Source organism: Corvus hawaiiensis, chromosome 26, assembly GCF_020740725.1.
Source record: "Corvus hawaiiensis isolate bCorHaw1 chromosome 26, bCorHaw1.pri.cur, whole genome shotgun sequence".
NCBI classification, from domain to species: domain Eukaryota; kingdom Metazoa; phylum Chordata; class Aves; order Passeriformes; family Corvidae; genus Corvus; species Corvus hawaiiensis.
This window is the reverse complement of record NC_063238.1, coordinates 24,081,217-24,097,298: the sequence shown is the minus strand read 5'-3', so window position 1 is coordinate 24,097,298 and position 16,082 is coordinate 24,081,217. Positions and strand designations below refer to the sequence as shown.

Here is a 16,082-nt window from a genome sequence, read left to right as displayed (position 1 = left end):
CTGTGCAAAACTTCTGATCCAGGCACTGTAGCACATGGTGCACTCCCACGATCCCAGACTGGACCTCCCACCACTTCAGGGAGGAAGGAACCTGAGATCTGCAGCTCATGGCCCCATCTAGGAAATAGCATGCTCCAGAATCTATCACTGTTTTCTGCAGCACAAATTGAGCCAAGAGACTGGGAAGGTGCTGAAAACCACAGCTTTGCTGCTCCAGTGAGTCCCCTAAAGTTTCAGTCAGGAGCTAGAGGTGGAGTGTTTTGCTCCCTGCTCCTCAGAGGGGGTCAGTTCTTCTTAAAGACCATTAATCAAGGTGACCTGAGTCACCTTGCTAAACCCCGTCTCAGCCATGCCAGACACAGTCCAACCCTTGAGCATGCAGTGGGTGCAGTGGTTCCCATCAGCTGACACACTCCTCACCCCTCCATGGCCTCGCAGATGGAGCACTGCCAACCACGCAGCTTTCAAGCATTTGCATTTTAAGAGCCACTCAGTAAAACTACTTCCTGTAAAACATAATTAAACATCTATCACAGGCAGTGCCCAGGAAACGTGATTACCTTAAAGAGCTTCATGGGAGCTGATCTTGGCTCACCCTGCACTGCTCATCCAGAGCACTGAACTCCTCCACCCCACTCTAAGACAGGGCTGTCCTACTACTGCTTGGGGCATCACCCTTTCCTGAGGCAAATGCTTTCCCAAGCAATTTCCCACCTACTTAGATGTTCTCACCTCCTGAATTCTTGTTTGAAAAGCCAGACTCAACTGGTGGAGAATAAAATGTTTGATGAAAATGTTTTACTGCAAGATGTGTGCCCAGATATGCTTCAGTGCTTTTGGAGTAGACACAGTAAGGATCTCATCCCAGGTGCCCAGGAGTCACAAAGATGTTAGTGTCAGTGCCTCCAGCCAGGTTCCCAGGACACTCCAACAAGTCACAGAACCACAGAATAGTTGGGCTTGGAAGGGATTTCTGTAGTTCATCTGGTCCAACCCCCCTGCTCTAGAAGGGCAAGTGAGAGTTGGTTGTCCAGGACCATGTCAAGGCAGCTTTTAAATACCTACAGGGATAGAGACTCTACAACCTCTCTGGGCAACCTTCTCCAGGGCTTAGTCACGCACACACACAATCAGTCCCTGATTTCAGAGGGAACCTCCTGTATTTTAGCGTGTGTCCACTTGCCTCTGGTCCTGTCATTGGCACCATTTAGAAGAGCCTGACTCCATCCTCTCTGCACCCTCCTTCAGGTATTTTCACATACTGATACTGTCTCTCCTGGAGAGATGTAGTGACACACACCACAGCAACAGAAATATTATCTCATACATAGGAATATTTATTTTTTTCCTTCTTAAAAATGTACAAAAAATAAAATAACTGTATTTACAGCTTATCAAACCCCTCTCCCAGTTGCAACACTATTAAGTTACATGAGCTATATTCTTAATATAAAAGCACACTATTTATACATAGTTTCCTTGTTTGCCAGAAAGAAGGCTTGTCACAATCTTTGGCACAAACATTCTTGTTTGTATCTTGTCTCAATTAATAGGAAATGGAAGAGCATATAAACATTTAATAAGCTTTACATTTTATAAGTCGTAAGATACTCCTTTCCAGTTCCATTTCAATCTATATACAGCATCTCTGACAGCTAGAGAGTTTAGATTTTACTGTTTGAATTAATTTATATTTAAACAATTCATAAAATGAAAGAGAAAAATATATAAGAAAGATATTTGATCTTTGAATTCCATTGACCAAAATGTTTGTGAGAGAGGACACACAGGAAGAAAACATTCTTTTCTTTGTAGTTTACACTCAGTAGTAGAAATCCTCTAAAATGTCTTGATGGGGATATCGCCATACATCCACAAAGCTTTACTCAAAGGATGCACTTTATTTTGGAGATATCAGCACCTGACCGTGAGAAAGAACTAGATTTTGAGAATTTGAATAGGGTTTCATAATAAAACATCAAATGGATGGATGAAGTGCCAAATCTGCAGCAGGAACCAAAATTAGAAGACTGATCTCCTTTTGTACATGTCTATCAGAGTCTTTGAAAACACAACATCTACAGACACTGCACTGCTGTAACTCTTCATAGGGAAAATGCACTGAGCAGCAAGCCACTCTTCAGGCTGCACTAGTTAAGATTCAAGACTGCTGTCTTGAAGAAGAAGAGGAAATGAGAATTTTGTTCCTTTAAATAAACAACCACAGCAGTGCCACAAAGAGACAAAAGGAGGCAAGGCAGATATTCCTGTCCCCTGCTGAACAGTATCCAAATCTTACTTCCACTTAACTCATAACATTTGGAAAATCCAGCATTAACCAATAATTTTTATCATACAAAAGCAACATGTATATTTTAAACAATATACATGTAAGCACTATGTACTCCTCAGGACATCTGAGTCAAGCAGGGCACAAGGTAGTCACTGCTTCAGAAGTTTGCATTACTCATACTGCCCCTTTCCCACCACTCTGATGGGCTGATTTGGACCAACAACGTGAACCTTGAGAGCATCCAAGGTTCAGTGCTCCTCCAGCAGCTGATGCTATTAACTACAGCTGGAGGGGTGCAGTATGGATACTCTTTCTAATGTCTTAGTGACATAGAAACAAAGCCCTCAGACCCTGGCAGACAAAGTTAAGGGTGATCATTCTTATCTAGCTCTAGTTGCTGTTTTAAAATAATCTTACCACCAATCTAGTTGCCTTCCTGATAACTTCATTGAGACTGTAAGAAGGAACTAAAGTCAGGAGTATCAGCTTTCTACTATCAGGAATTTGCACACTTTAAAATGTATTTAGAATAGCTTTCAGTTAATCTTGGAAGCAACTTTCCTTCTCTGGATAGTGGCTGACTGAAAGCTGCTAAAATGACAATGGAAAGATAGTTCCTTAAGCCCCAGTATTCCTGGAGCATTGCACTTCTCACTGATCCTGCACTGCTCCTCATCAGAGGATGCTGCAGCACCCAACCGATCTCAGCTCATCTCCACCCAAGTGTAAGACAACAACATCCCATTAACCTGAGTGCTGGTGCTGCCAGGACAGCCTGTCCTTCTCTGTGATGCCTGAATTCTCACTGTCCTTTCATAACACAGCACATTCCAACCCAGGCCAGCCCCAGGCATTCCCTTGGACAGCAGGCTTGTTGGGGGCAGAACCAAGGCTCAACTCCTGCATACATTTACTCCTACGCTTAACCTGCAGCTTCTGCCCAGACATCTTGACCAGCTGAGAGATCCTAGCTGATATTCTGAGGATTCTAAACACCAACATAGAAATACAAGAACTAACAGTATTGCTCAGCAGTCCTGCATGCTGGTCCCAGTTCCTAATGCCTCCTGTCCAAACTGTCCTCTTTTTTTCCTTTAGGAAAAAAGTATCTGGGATAAATCAGCATAGACTTTTCATCTCAGTCTGAGCCAAGTAGAAACAAATGGAACAATCTTAAATCTCTTGTATTCCCAGGATGTTTGCTCTTGAGCAGGGTAGCAAGAGCATTTTTCTGGAGTGCATTTTTATATAAAGTTAAGGACATTACTACAGAATTCTGCATCAGGAGAAAGAGTGCATACCAAAAGAAAAGGGCAGGAGAAAGACAGGATACACACTTTGCTCTACAGGCATATGTGGATTCTGGATGCTAGCCCTGACACTACCAGCCTGAACCTTTTATAGTTTCTGGTCCCACAGAAACCTTGACATGTATCTAACATTTCTAACAGAAGTAGAGATTTTAATGGGATGCTACTTGAAGTTAAGGAAGTGTGCAAGAACTTGCAGGATAATTCATGCAGATATGGCCAAATCAGACTGGTCAGTTACCCCAGCTACTTTGCTTGAATGTAAATACCTCCACACAGCTCAAAACACTACGTGAGCCCTGTTATACTAGGCAGTGTTTCTTTCTGCCATTAACCACCTAAAAATAAAGGTTCTAAAGGAGAAAAGGTTTCAGAAGGAAAAGAATAAATTCTAAAAGCTGCATGTAGGAAAGGACCCACACTTCTGTCTGTCACACAGGATCCATGTATAGTGCATAGAGAAAAAAATGCAGCTGAAACTCATGGAATTATATGCTGCATGAGGAGCTCTTTACAATAGGCAGAGGAGCTGGAACGGAGAGAGAGAGGTGCTGGGTTTGGATGTCATAGGGACATTCAGGCCTTTAACCCCTTTCCTGGTATGATTTTAGCCTGCACAACTTTATTTCTTCACAGAATTCATAAGGCAGGCGTGGAATCTGATGGAATAACCATGCAGTTCAACTTGGATTCAGATGCAGCCCTTGAGAGAGAGACCTATCTCCACACCTCAGTTGTCGGATACTTACTCTCCACTGGAAAAATTGTTCCAGTTTTGATAAACTATTTATACCAAGCCCAGGCTTCTATGTCCTAGTGTCCTAGGAATCACAACAGAATCATTCAATGGAAATACAAGAGCAAGTACACTTAAGAGGAAGAGTTTGAAGTCCTGTTTCTTACAGTCTAGAGAAATGCTTTGATGTACCGGCTGCTGCGGAAAGAACCTTCCCACCACAGGTTTGAGAAAAGGACACTTTAAGAGCCTCCACTTCATCAAAGGAAGACGACCAGGAAGAATTCCTTTCTGTACCTCTAGGCAAACCAGGCAGCAGACACACGGTGTCTCTTGAATTTTGTTACGGCTGCATGGGACACTCAGGTATCTACAGCTGGGACTTGGGCACCTAAGGTGGGCCCCATTGTACCAGAGCATCCAACCCCTGGTAGCAGAGTCTGCTCTAATATTTCAATATATAACTGTGTAAGTGAGGATGGAGCATATGAGTACAGATTCAGTTATCAGCTTCTCAGTATACACTCCTTAACAGATTGCAGCGATTTACTCCTCTAGGAAAGATTCTATTAAACCCTAAACCAAATACATACAAAAACATAGAGGCAGTAAACATGCCCACATACAGTAGTTAAAATATATTATTGCATATTATAAACATTATATACAAGGTTAAAATGGTTTCTTTACCATTTACTTACAAGTGACATTTGTAGCTGAATGCCTTACTTACAAGTCCTCATTGCTACGTGCTGAGAACTACCAGAGGTATTTGGCAAGACTGTACAGTATAGAGAGATATGGATCAATCTGAGCAAGTGAACTGTCAGCCACTTTCCCCATCTTTAGCACTGCAACAGATTTTTAGCAATGACGGAGACAACTACTGGTAAAGTGATTTATACCAGATTTCTGAAACTAGACCAGCATAGTTACTTAACATGTTTTAGAATGAGCTTATCCACACTGAAGTATGGATTAAAATGCTGCATTTCACATTTGCAGTGGGTCATCTGGTTACAAATCTGGGGGTTGGTAACTGCTTGTACACTAGAGAGTAGGGAACAATAAATAAGGGACCAGGTTAATGTGAGTGGCCTTGTGCTTGACAAACCCAAGTCTGTATGCAGTGGGTGCACATGTGCAGAATGGACAATATTTTCAATGCAGTCTTGTAACAGTTTCTCTGATCAACATCTGTCAAGTTCACGGGGAATCTTCTGCTTTCCAAGAAGAATGAAATGCTGTGGTTCCTTACAAAAAGGCTCTGCCTGAGGCTAGATCTCTGTCAGTGTGATCTTGAAGCCTTCAACCATGTTCTCCATGTGCAGGATGAACGTGTCCTCGTTGGAGTAGTGCTCAATAATGTTGTCATCCATGTTTACCAGGATACTGGTGACAAAGGCAGAAATCAATGTTTTTATGTACCATATGTTTTTATGTACTGAAAGGGAAAGCTGTGCACTCTGCCACATGTACTCACTTCTCTACAACACAAAACCAGACTCCAGCACAGGCCAATACAGCATCACTAGTGGGAGTTATCATCACGATCTACCCTGTAGTCCCTTACAGCCTTTGGATTAGAGGCTGCTCCTTGCCAGAGTAGCTGAGGTGGAGACGCCAGTGCTGGGATGTTAACACACTTGGGCTACCTACAGCTGAGCTGCACTTCAGATCCCTGGCAGACACAGCTAGCTGGTGCTTCCCATGCCTGGCGTTGGCTCCCACAGAGACACCTCCATGCTACTCCTCAGGCACACCATGTGAGCTGCTGCACCTCTGTGGTGTGAGTTGCTAACACAGGGAAGCAGTGTAATTTGTGCTTTGCACACAGCTCACAGACTTAGAACTCACTTGGATGTGAGACTATCAACAATGATTATTAGAAGTGTATATGAGTGTTTTCCTCACTCTTTACCTCCAAGTGTTTTGTCTGTCACTTAGAAAGAAGCAAAACATGAGAAATTTCACCTGTCTTCTCAAAAGCTAAAGAAATCCCCAGACACAACAATGCCCTAAGCTAGAGTTACAGCTGAAAATAAATGATTGGTTTAAATTATATCACTACAATATTGTGGTTGAATAGAACTAAAAAAAAAGCTGAGGTGGAGAGATTTAGTTTTATGGCAAGAAGCAGTAGCCTAGCTATTCTAAAAGTCCAGCTGTGACATTCATGTCTAAATTTACTCAGCTGAAACCCCTGCAGCAAACATTGCCTGCCTGTCTTTCAGAATAGGACAGTGGCCTACTTCCTAACACTGCAGGAAAACTCCACACTGCATTGACAGCAAAGGCAGCATCTCCCATGCTGGCCCTCCACAATGTTATTAAGCATATTGTCTACAAAACAGACTTTATCCACATATCCACAAAGCCTTTCTTCACAGTAAGCTTATGAACACTTATGTCAGACACAGACTGGAGATCCATGTTTCCTCCTCTGCCATTGCCTACAGTCTCCACAGACATGAAGAGTTCAAGCACATGGGTATGTCTTCTGAAAGAGTTTATGTTGCCCAGCATCATGAGGCCCCAAGTGTGACTGGTATCTCTGAGTACTTCTAAAGGATTCTGCAATAGATCCTTAGTTAGTTAACTAACTTACCCCTTTTTGCTCTTCTTATAAAGTTTTGCAATCTTTTCAACTGGCAGCCCATATTTCTCAGAGATCTGAAATAATAAAAGAAATATCACTAAAAATGAATGAGAAATATAAAATTATCACCTCTTACCTTACATAAGACATTAAAACAAAATCTCTACGAACTTTAACAGGATAGCTATACAGGGAAGTCAGTCACAACCATATCATGTTTTCATTTAAGGATGACTTAGGGAGAAATAATCCTGAACAGCTTAATCAAAACCCACAATTGTCTCCATCCAGAAACTCGGACACTGTTACAGCGGGGAAACTGCAACACGTGTATCAGACAACGAGGCCCATGGGAAAGAAATATCTATGGACCGATTCTTGATAGATGTTTCAGAGATGTTTATTTCTCCAGCCGCATGGCCGGGTTCTGCCGAGGAACTGCTCAATCACGGGACCCGAGGGTCCTTGTCCACGGGGGAACACAAAACAACCACTGGGGAACGAGGCTGACCAGGGGCAGGGAAACCCCCTGCCTCCCCCCCGGGGCCCCTCTCCCAGGACCACATGGCAGGGGGAGGGCCCCAACATTTCACCCGTTTATTTTTAACAAAAGAGATTTGAAACTTAACATTGAAAACAACTGGATAAACATGAGATAACAAGGACAGTTTCAAAACAAAACAAGCCACCCTCCTGAGTCTTTAGATGTCCAAACAGATTCTCTGGAACATCTTAAGGCTGACAGAAGGGAAACAGGACTCTCCAGGCATGCTTTGTGGGGAAACTGAGGCAGGAGAGGGTTTCTTCCATTTGTACCTGTTGGAACTCTAAACAACAATAGTAATTTCTTCCCTCCCCCTCTTCATTCCCCCTTTGGCATTGGAGAGGAGTTGTAGGGAAAGGGAATTGTATAGGGAAGCCATGGGGTGAAAAACGGATTAGGAATAAACTGGGGATGGGGTACACTTAGGAAAGGGTTCATATTGGGTATAGGGTGAAAGGGGAAAGTAGATTGTGGGTAGGGAAGTTGCTGGGATGGATATTGTTTATAATTTTGTGCATAAACGCTGCCTTTGACTGGAATACCCCCAGGCCCAGTAACATTTGCTGCTTGTAAACCCTTCTTTCCTTGCACTATATCAAATTGTACAACTTCCCCATCTCCTACACTTTGCAGGTAATTTTTAGGGTTATTCTTTTTAATAGCAGTTCTATGAACAAATATGTCTTCTTGGTTGTCACATCTTGTTATGAATCCATAATTTTGTTTAACATTATACCATTTTACTATTCCTAAAACCTTAGCTATGGTGATTTTTTCCTTTTTCTGAGTGGCTGCTGTTTTCTGTCTCACTGCATTTTTATTTTCTCTTTCACTTTCGCTTGCTCCCGTGTTGAAACTGCCAGGGTTGTCAGTGCTGCCGGAGCTGTCGGGGCTGCTCGTGCCTGCATGCTCTTCCCAGGGTCGCATTCGGGGCTGTGTGGGCCGGGCCGGGCTGCGCCGCTCAGCTCCCCACGCGCTGCCGCTTCTGCTCTCAGCTGCGCTGCCACTGCCTGGCGCTGCACCCACGTCTCGGCCGGGCCCCCGAGCGGCAGCCCCCCGTGCCCTGCTCCAGCGCGTTTCAGCTGGGCGCGGCTCCGCTCCACCGCCTCTGCCGCCAGCCGCCGCCCGCGCATCGCCCCTCTCGGTCGGGCGTTCATGGGGCTCGCTCCACCACGCGCTGTGCGGGGCCGGGTGGGCACCGCCGGGTCACGCCGCTCCTGCCACGCCTCGCTCTGCTGCCGACACTGCAGCTCGCACCGCTCCGCCCGCACGCGGGAACTGCCTCGCTGCTGCTCGGAGAGGGCTCAGTCCACGTGGCCTGGGCCGCACGGACTCTGAGGCACGCTTCCCTTCGCCAAGACACAGCTGACATTGCTCAACAGTCTCGGTAATTAAATAATATTCACGAAAATATTCTTCCATTGGCATATATTTTGACTCAGAAATTAACTGTGTCCAAACGGTCTTCCAAAAGTCTTTGGTAAGAATTAAATCCCAAGAAACGTAGAAAAAGTTCTTAAACAACCAGGAAAGGAAATGTTTCAGTTCCTTTTGAGCTTGAAATAAGCTAAAATTTACAAATCGTTGTTCAAGAATCTTTTCAAGTTTAAGATAAATGTCCGTATGTGGCTCGGAGAGCCAAGAGTCTTTCCATGGTTCCTCCATAATTTAGAGATGGAACAGCAAAACAAAACAAGAAGAGGAATCCAGAGTTTACTCACAAATCAGTCACTGTCCTTAGGGATTGGGGATCATTCTGCCTGCATTATCAACCATTTGTTACAGCGGGGAAACTGCAACACGATGTATCAGACAAAGAGGCCGGTGGAAAGAAATATATATGGACCGATTCTTGGTAGATGTTTCAGAGATGTTTATTTCTCCAGCCGCATGGCCGGGGCTCTGCCAAGGAACTGAGGCAAACATGGGACCCGAGGGTCCTTGCCCGTGCAGGGGAACACAAAACAACCAATGGGGAATGAGGCTGACCAGGGGCAGGGAAACCCCGTGTCTCCCCCCCAGGGCCCCTCTCCCAGGGCCACATGGCAGGGGGAGGGCCCCAAAAGGACGCTATAGTTTTTATAGGGTGCGAGTCATCAGAATTGCCCCAGCATCTCCTAGCACTCTGTTCAAGGAGTCAATGCTCTTCCCAGCTTCAGATTTTACCTGAAATTCAGGGAATTTCAATCTGATCTTTCTGTTGTTTCTTAATCTGATTTTCTGGGCTCATGGAAGCAAAGGCTTCTCCCACCAGGCAGAAGGCAGACACATGGCAACCCAACAGGAGCTGACGGACCAACGGAACAACAAAAACATGCGCATTTCTATTTTTCAAAGACATTTCAAGGTTTGTTAAGCTAACAGGACTCTCCATGGTGGTATTTTTGTCTGAAATTTTTGTCAAGATACCTTTTATTGTGGAAGGGCTACCAACATCCTGCACACAGGACTAAGAAGCTTCTGTATTGTTGGGAGGGTAATTCAGTCTAGTTACTAGGGTGGCAAAATGAAAACACTATTTGGCTCACAAAACATCATCTGAGTGTATAGGTAACAAGATGAGATGTAACAGAGAAGTGTGTCATCAAGGTAAAGGACTTGTAAAATAAACTTCTTGTCAGTTACTAAAACAATAAAGCAGAAAATACAGTAAAACTTTAGAAGGAAGAACTACTTAGCTGACAAATTACCCATGCCAACATGTACTTCATTGGGATGCTTTGGCATTGCTTTGCAGCAGTATATTACTTTTTTGGATGTCTAATCTGCAGTGAATATGTGGTGTGCTTATGGTGTCCCTGGGCCCTTCATCTGAGCCAGGTTTGCTTTCCAAATTATGACTCTTCTTTGAGGGAACAGGTCTCACAGTTCACATTTTAGAAGAGGATTGTCCCAAAAGGCAAAATAGTTACAGAAAAATTACTTTTTTTTTTTCCTCAGTGATTAATGTTCTGTGGTACTCTACTGCCAAGCAAAGTAAGTTTTCAGCTCTTCCCAGGTGAAATGAAGTTGCAGCTAAATAGCTGACTACTTATCTTCTGCATTAGAGAACTGAAATGCCCAATTAAAAATCCATTTAAAGACTGGCAAACATCAGTCACTGTAAAATCCTTTCTTTGTGTTTGCGTTCAGACTTCAGTTGAGAAAAGGTATTTTAGAGAAGTACATTAAAGCAATTATCATGACATAGAAAATGGAATGGATAAACTCAGCATCGAGGACAGATTCAAGGAGCCACAGGTTCAACACCAAGCATGGCTCCCATCCAGACAGCCAAGATTCTCTGAAAGAAAGAATTAATTAGCCTATACTTGTCTACATCACCTATAATAGTATAATTGTCATCTTAGCCAAGAAGCAATTTTGTACTTAAAAAGTATCCTTAATGATGCACAAGGGTATCAGCTTGACAGGCATTCTATAGCATAATGCCAAGATTCTCAAGAACCAATAAAACTTCTTTTACACTGAAAAGAGTTTCCTCTGACTGCTAGCATGCATCTGTGGCTAACAGAAGGGGGAATAACTGATGAGGTACAATAGACCCATCCACTCCTGAAGTTTTACACCTAGCAGAGAACAAAATACAAACTAAATTTGGGTGATACTTGCTACTTCAGTTTCTCTTGCACCAGCATGTTTCACTGTTCTTTACTCTTTATTATCCTCTGGCTTTGCTTATCATGAACAGAATGACATCAGATAAACAATCTGGTGTTGAATTTTTGTATCTGTGCTTCTGTTGTACCCCTAAATTTTTCATGTAAAACAATAATAAAAATGGCTCTGTTTCAATGGCTCAGTTGAAAAAATCCTTTGTAACAGGCATTGGAGAAAAACTGGCAACCTGAAACTGCAGAAAGTGTCACAACTGTGTGAACATGAGGAAACGATCTTTCTCTCTGGGTTGTTAACTCTGAATCCTAGTGAAATTGTAAAGATCAGCACTTGAAGACACTTTTCACTGACTCCATGCAAATAAACAAGCTGAGCAAAACATTTCTTGCCAAGGAGGCTTAATAGCAGCTAATATACAGCATTCTGCACATTCCAGCATAAATCTTCCCTAGGATATTTGGCATACCTAACACTCATGCATTCCAAATGTTGCTCAAAGCAGTTTGGGACTCTGGGACATCACTTCCTACATAAACTATGAGAGTTCGGGCTGAGAAAGCCTTGCCTGTCACACTGCCTATGACAGGTGTAGGATTTATATAACATGCAGGGATTAGTGAGCTTTGCGAAAGACTTCCAGCTGACTGAATAAGCACATTTCTCAGGAACCCCTGGGATTCAACCAATTATACCAAACAGCAAGCTGTGGAAACAAGGCTCAAAGTGGGGGTATGGGAGAGCCTCCCCCTCACAGTCTCCAGTACAAATGTGCTAAGTTCTGCTGCAGAACTAGAGAAAGGAGAGAGCAAGCATCTGCTAGGGCATCTCACTTAACACCCTCTTCTCAGGGTGTTTGCTGCCAGGCAGGGGGAACACCACTTAATGCCAACTTCCATACAAAACAACACGATTTCTCACCTGAACCCAAGCAGGCTACATTAAATTTTAAAAAGGTATCTTTATATGGAGAAATATTTTTCCTTATCACCTCCACTGTCCATTTGTCAATCTTCTAAGCAGAGATTTCTTTCTGTTAAGATCCCCAAAGCAGTGCGACAGCCTTCAGAATGGCACTGAAATAGATCTCTGGGTGTCCCTTTGAGCTGCAGTCCCCTGGCATGGCAAGTTTGTCTGATTGAACAAGCCACCAGAAATGCCCTCTGTTGGAGTCAGGAAGCCAGAAAGAGCAATATCTGGGTGGGTCAAAGCATGTAGGAAACCATCTTAGCCAGTTTAGTTCTATGACATGGTCTAGTCTGTTGCCCTACACTGGCTGGAAGACCACATATATAAGGAGGTATCTAATAGTTTAAGCTAGCTCTATTGAACTGAGCTTTTAATTATAGAAAGACTTTGGAAGATGCTTGAATTTCCCAATTTTAACTGCCTTCTGTAATTTGCACAAATATGTAATTTTGCACAATATAAGACTGAGTACCTACTGAGATCCACAGTTATCCTGACTTTGGATCAGGCTGAAAGCAGGATGTAGAGCTGGTCAGTCACCACATATGTGTGATGTTTTGTGATGGGCAATTGCTTTGCTATTTTCTGTTGATCAAGACTGACTAGTGAAAACCAAACATCTGCATCACTTCCTGAGACACTCTGTATTTCTGAAACCCAAGACCACTAGATATTTGCCAAAAGAAAGATATCTGAGAAGGAATCTAATTGGAATGGGGGTATATGTGAGAATAAAATAAATATAGGATCCAAGAAAACCATATAATTAATAACAGAGTTAGGAAAAAGTCAAAGACCAGGAATAGTGACTAAGGAAAAGAAAAAAAAAGTAAAATCCATAAACAGAGAAGGAGGGTATGACTGAGGATCACTGGAGCTCTCTTTCAGATGTGGGGCTCTGTAATACTCAGAGGCTCAGTTCCTAAATTCTTAATACTGAGACTAGAACAGAGCATTCAGGATATGCACAATTACAAAATTATATGATTTGCTGCAATGACTGTAGAGTGAATATTTAAGAATATGCACTTTGACAGATTTTTGGCATTGTTTTACCCACAATATCCTACCAAAGAGAATTAAAATTTTCTGAATGTGTTCCTTCCAGTGAACTGGGACATTTTACAACAGATTAGATTTCTCTGGTGCCGAAAACATGCCAGTGAGTCAGCAGCTGCACTGACTGAGGTATGCAGAAACCTTTCCTGCTTCTGCACCAGCTTTGTTTTTGCTACATGGGAGCTGGAGAACAGGCATGGAGTGGCACTGACTACTGGAGATAATATATTCATGCTAGCTTGAACAGTTACAGAAGGATTATAACATACTTTTAACTTCCATGCAAAGACAAGATGAAATCATGTTGCAGCTTACCATGAATCAGACTGCAGCCTCTTCAAGCAAAGCCTGGTTTTTGTTATGCATGTGCTCTGCCTAACGACTGAGCTGCAGTCACAGCTAACAAACAGCACTGGCAGAAGCACAGTTAGGACATCCTTAGCCGTGACTCTCCTCAGAGATACCCTCATCTAAACAGCTGCTTTAAACAACTTCACTAACCCACAAATCTTTCTCTGCCTTCTGCTACTGGCCAAATATTGACCAAATAACTCAATCTTTACTGCATTAAAAGTATTCAGTACATGCAACAAGATACTGTGACAGTTTTAAGAGAGTATGAATATACACACTTCTAGCACTTGGCTGAGTTCTCCAGGGGCACTTTCATCCATTTCCATCTTCTCCCCTACATGTAAACAAGGCTGGAAATCAACTCAGCATCCCACATGTCAGTCTCACATTCCCCCACTAAAGCAGTGAGTAACGTGATTATTTCTTAACTCTTCCCTTACCAAATTTCACGAGTCATCAGCTCATATAAACAGGATTAAACATGAAAACAGGAACTCTTATGATGACTTCTAATGGGTAACAAGTAAAAACTCCACTCAAAGAAGCAGCAAAGAGGCAACTGGTAGGTAGGTCACACTGTAAGTGACAGCTAGAGAAGGAATTTGAGATGATGTATGAATGACAAGGCTGCACTGGCTCAGCACCTGCCTCTTACACGCTGAACAGCAATTGCACAAAGGCCATATGAAATTCACACAGAAACAGTGCATCCTTGGGCCTCTTCTTGGAAACCAGGATGGGAAGGTATTGATAAGCATTACAGGAAAAGATTCAACAGGCTCTGAACCATCAGTTCAGAAAGAAGCATTTCAGAAAATAAAGCTTGCACCTCTCTCCTTCCCTGACACTGGTTAACTACTGCTATTCCTCAAGGCTCAGGTCTCCAATAATCAGCTCTGTGACACTGTTTAAACCCAGTAACCTGCTGACAACACTGAATTAGGAACATGCCAGCATTTCAGAGCTGCGCTCCAGAAAGCCTTTAAGAAATGCTTTAAATACACTTGAGAATAACTTCATCTTATATTATAGTTTATCTCAATAATACATGGAAAGCCTCAAGATTTTCTTGCCAAGAAAGACAAACAATGTGAGGACATTGGATACTTACAGCTTCCATTAGCCCCTTTACTGTGGGTGATTTCAGCATCAAAGCATCAAACACCTCATCTGTCTCCTTCCTCACATACAAAAGCACTGAAATAGAAAAAAAAAAAAAATCAAACTTGGAGCAGGTTCAGTCAATTGCACAGAAGAAATACCCCACAATGAATAGAAAAACAAATATTAATCCATGACAGATAAAATGAAGATGGTTTGCACTTAAAAAGATGTACCTTTAATATCATCAGTGATCTAGACATGGACAATGCATCATAGTCACACTGAAAACACAGTACTGAAAATTCAGCAAATTTAATCTAATGTGAAGAATCTTTATCTTCCAGAATTTAAATCTCCATTTACAGAAAGAAGCTAGAAAGCACTGGGGCCCTGTCCCTTGGTCATAGGACAAAACACACAAGCTAGGTCTTCTTAAACCTCTGTCTTGGCTTGTACCTCTCCAGGCTTCATCTAAAAGGCTGGGAAAGGACATTCAAAAGGCAAGTCTGGGTTGCCTGTAGCTGTGCCTTTGAGAGCAAAATCAAAGAAAACGTAAAGAAATAGTTCTCTCTGACATTACCATGCAGATGACTGGTAATGGCCTGACCAGTAAGAAAATAAACACTGGGAGAAATAAGTTCAAAGTAATTTGAGATTTTACAGTGGAGACATTCAAGAGCACAGCTGGCAGGAAGGCATTTACCAGTGTGCCCGCATGCTTAGGTATCCAAATGCCATTTCTGTTCCTCTTCCTCCCTCGGATGCCCTGCTAGCTGTTAGTTGTCCACAGGTGCAGTGCCCTGCCCTCCCTAGCTTTTGTTTTCTTCACACTTGTACAGGTAAAAGGAGGAAACCTGCTATAATATGGCAAAAGCAAAGCAGACAGCTACAAACCATATAAGCATAGACACTAAAAAGTGTTTTAGGCATCATCTCACATGACTGATAAGTAACAGGTTAAATATGATGTTCTACAATTTATTTTGTTTCCTAAATAAACTGCCTTTTCAAATAGCACTGCTGCACATGAGGCACAAATACACATGCACTGTCATGTCTGTGTGACAAATTACATTGGTAACCACCTTTTTTTTTTTTTGGTAGACAGATAAGAGCATCTTTTGAAACTGCATATTATTGTGGTCCAAAAGATATCTTCACCAGGTAACTCAGTAGATGGCATGCAGATGAACCAAAAAATATGACGGTATTTTTCATACAGAAGCAATTGCTTAGAAGTTAATTCTCAGGCCAAGACTGTAGCAGGGTGGACTAAGGCCCATTTGCACACAATTGTAGCTTCTTTGCTCAGGTTTTGAAATGACTGGAAAAAAAATAATGGGTAGTACAGTCCCCTGACTTGGCCTACAAACCAAACATGCAGGACAATGTTGGGCTTTTTGCATTTTCAATTCAGAAGTACAAGCCACAAAACTGCTAGCACAGCATGCAGAGCTACATCCTTTTCACCCATATTTTAGCAACTCTTTGGGGCCTAG

At 42.6% G+C, this 16,082-nt stretch overlaps 1 protein-coding gene across 6 annotated transcripts in view; it reads right to left on the bottom strand.

Annotated features, from left to right (window-relative positions):
- Positions 1–2,697: 2,697 nt before the first annotated feature.
- GRHL2 (grainyhead like transcription factor 2) overlaps positions 2,698–16,082 on the bottom strand; it is a 67,783-nt gene continuing 54,398 nt past the window's right edge. For all 6 annotated transcript variants that reach the window (XM_048286898.1, XM_048286900.1, XM_048286901.1 and 3 more), the window contains 3 exons: positions 14,591–14,676; positions 6,948–7,012; positions 2,698–5,731 (listed from right to left, as the gene is read on the bottom strand). In XM_048286898.1, the coding sequence (XP_048142855.1) occupies positions 5,617–5,731; positions 6,948–7,012; positions 14,591–14,676 (266 nt within the window). In that variant the 3' untranslated portion in view covers positions 2,698–5,616. The remainder of the gene's footprint in view (positions 5,732–6,947; positions 7,013–14,590; positions 14,677–16,082) is intronic.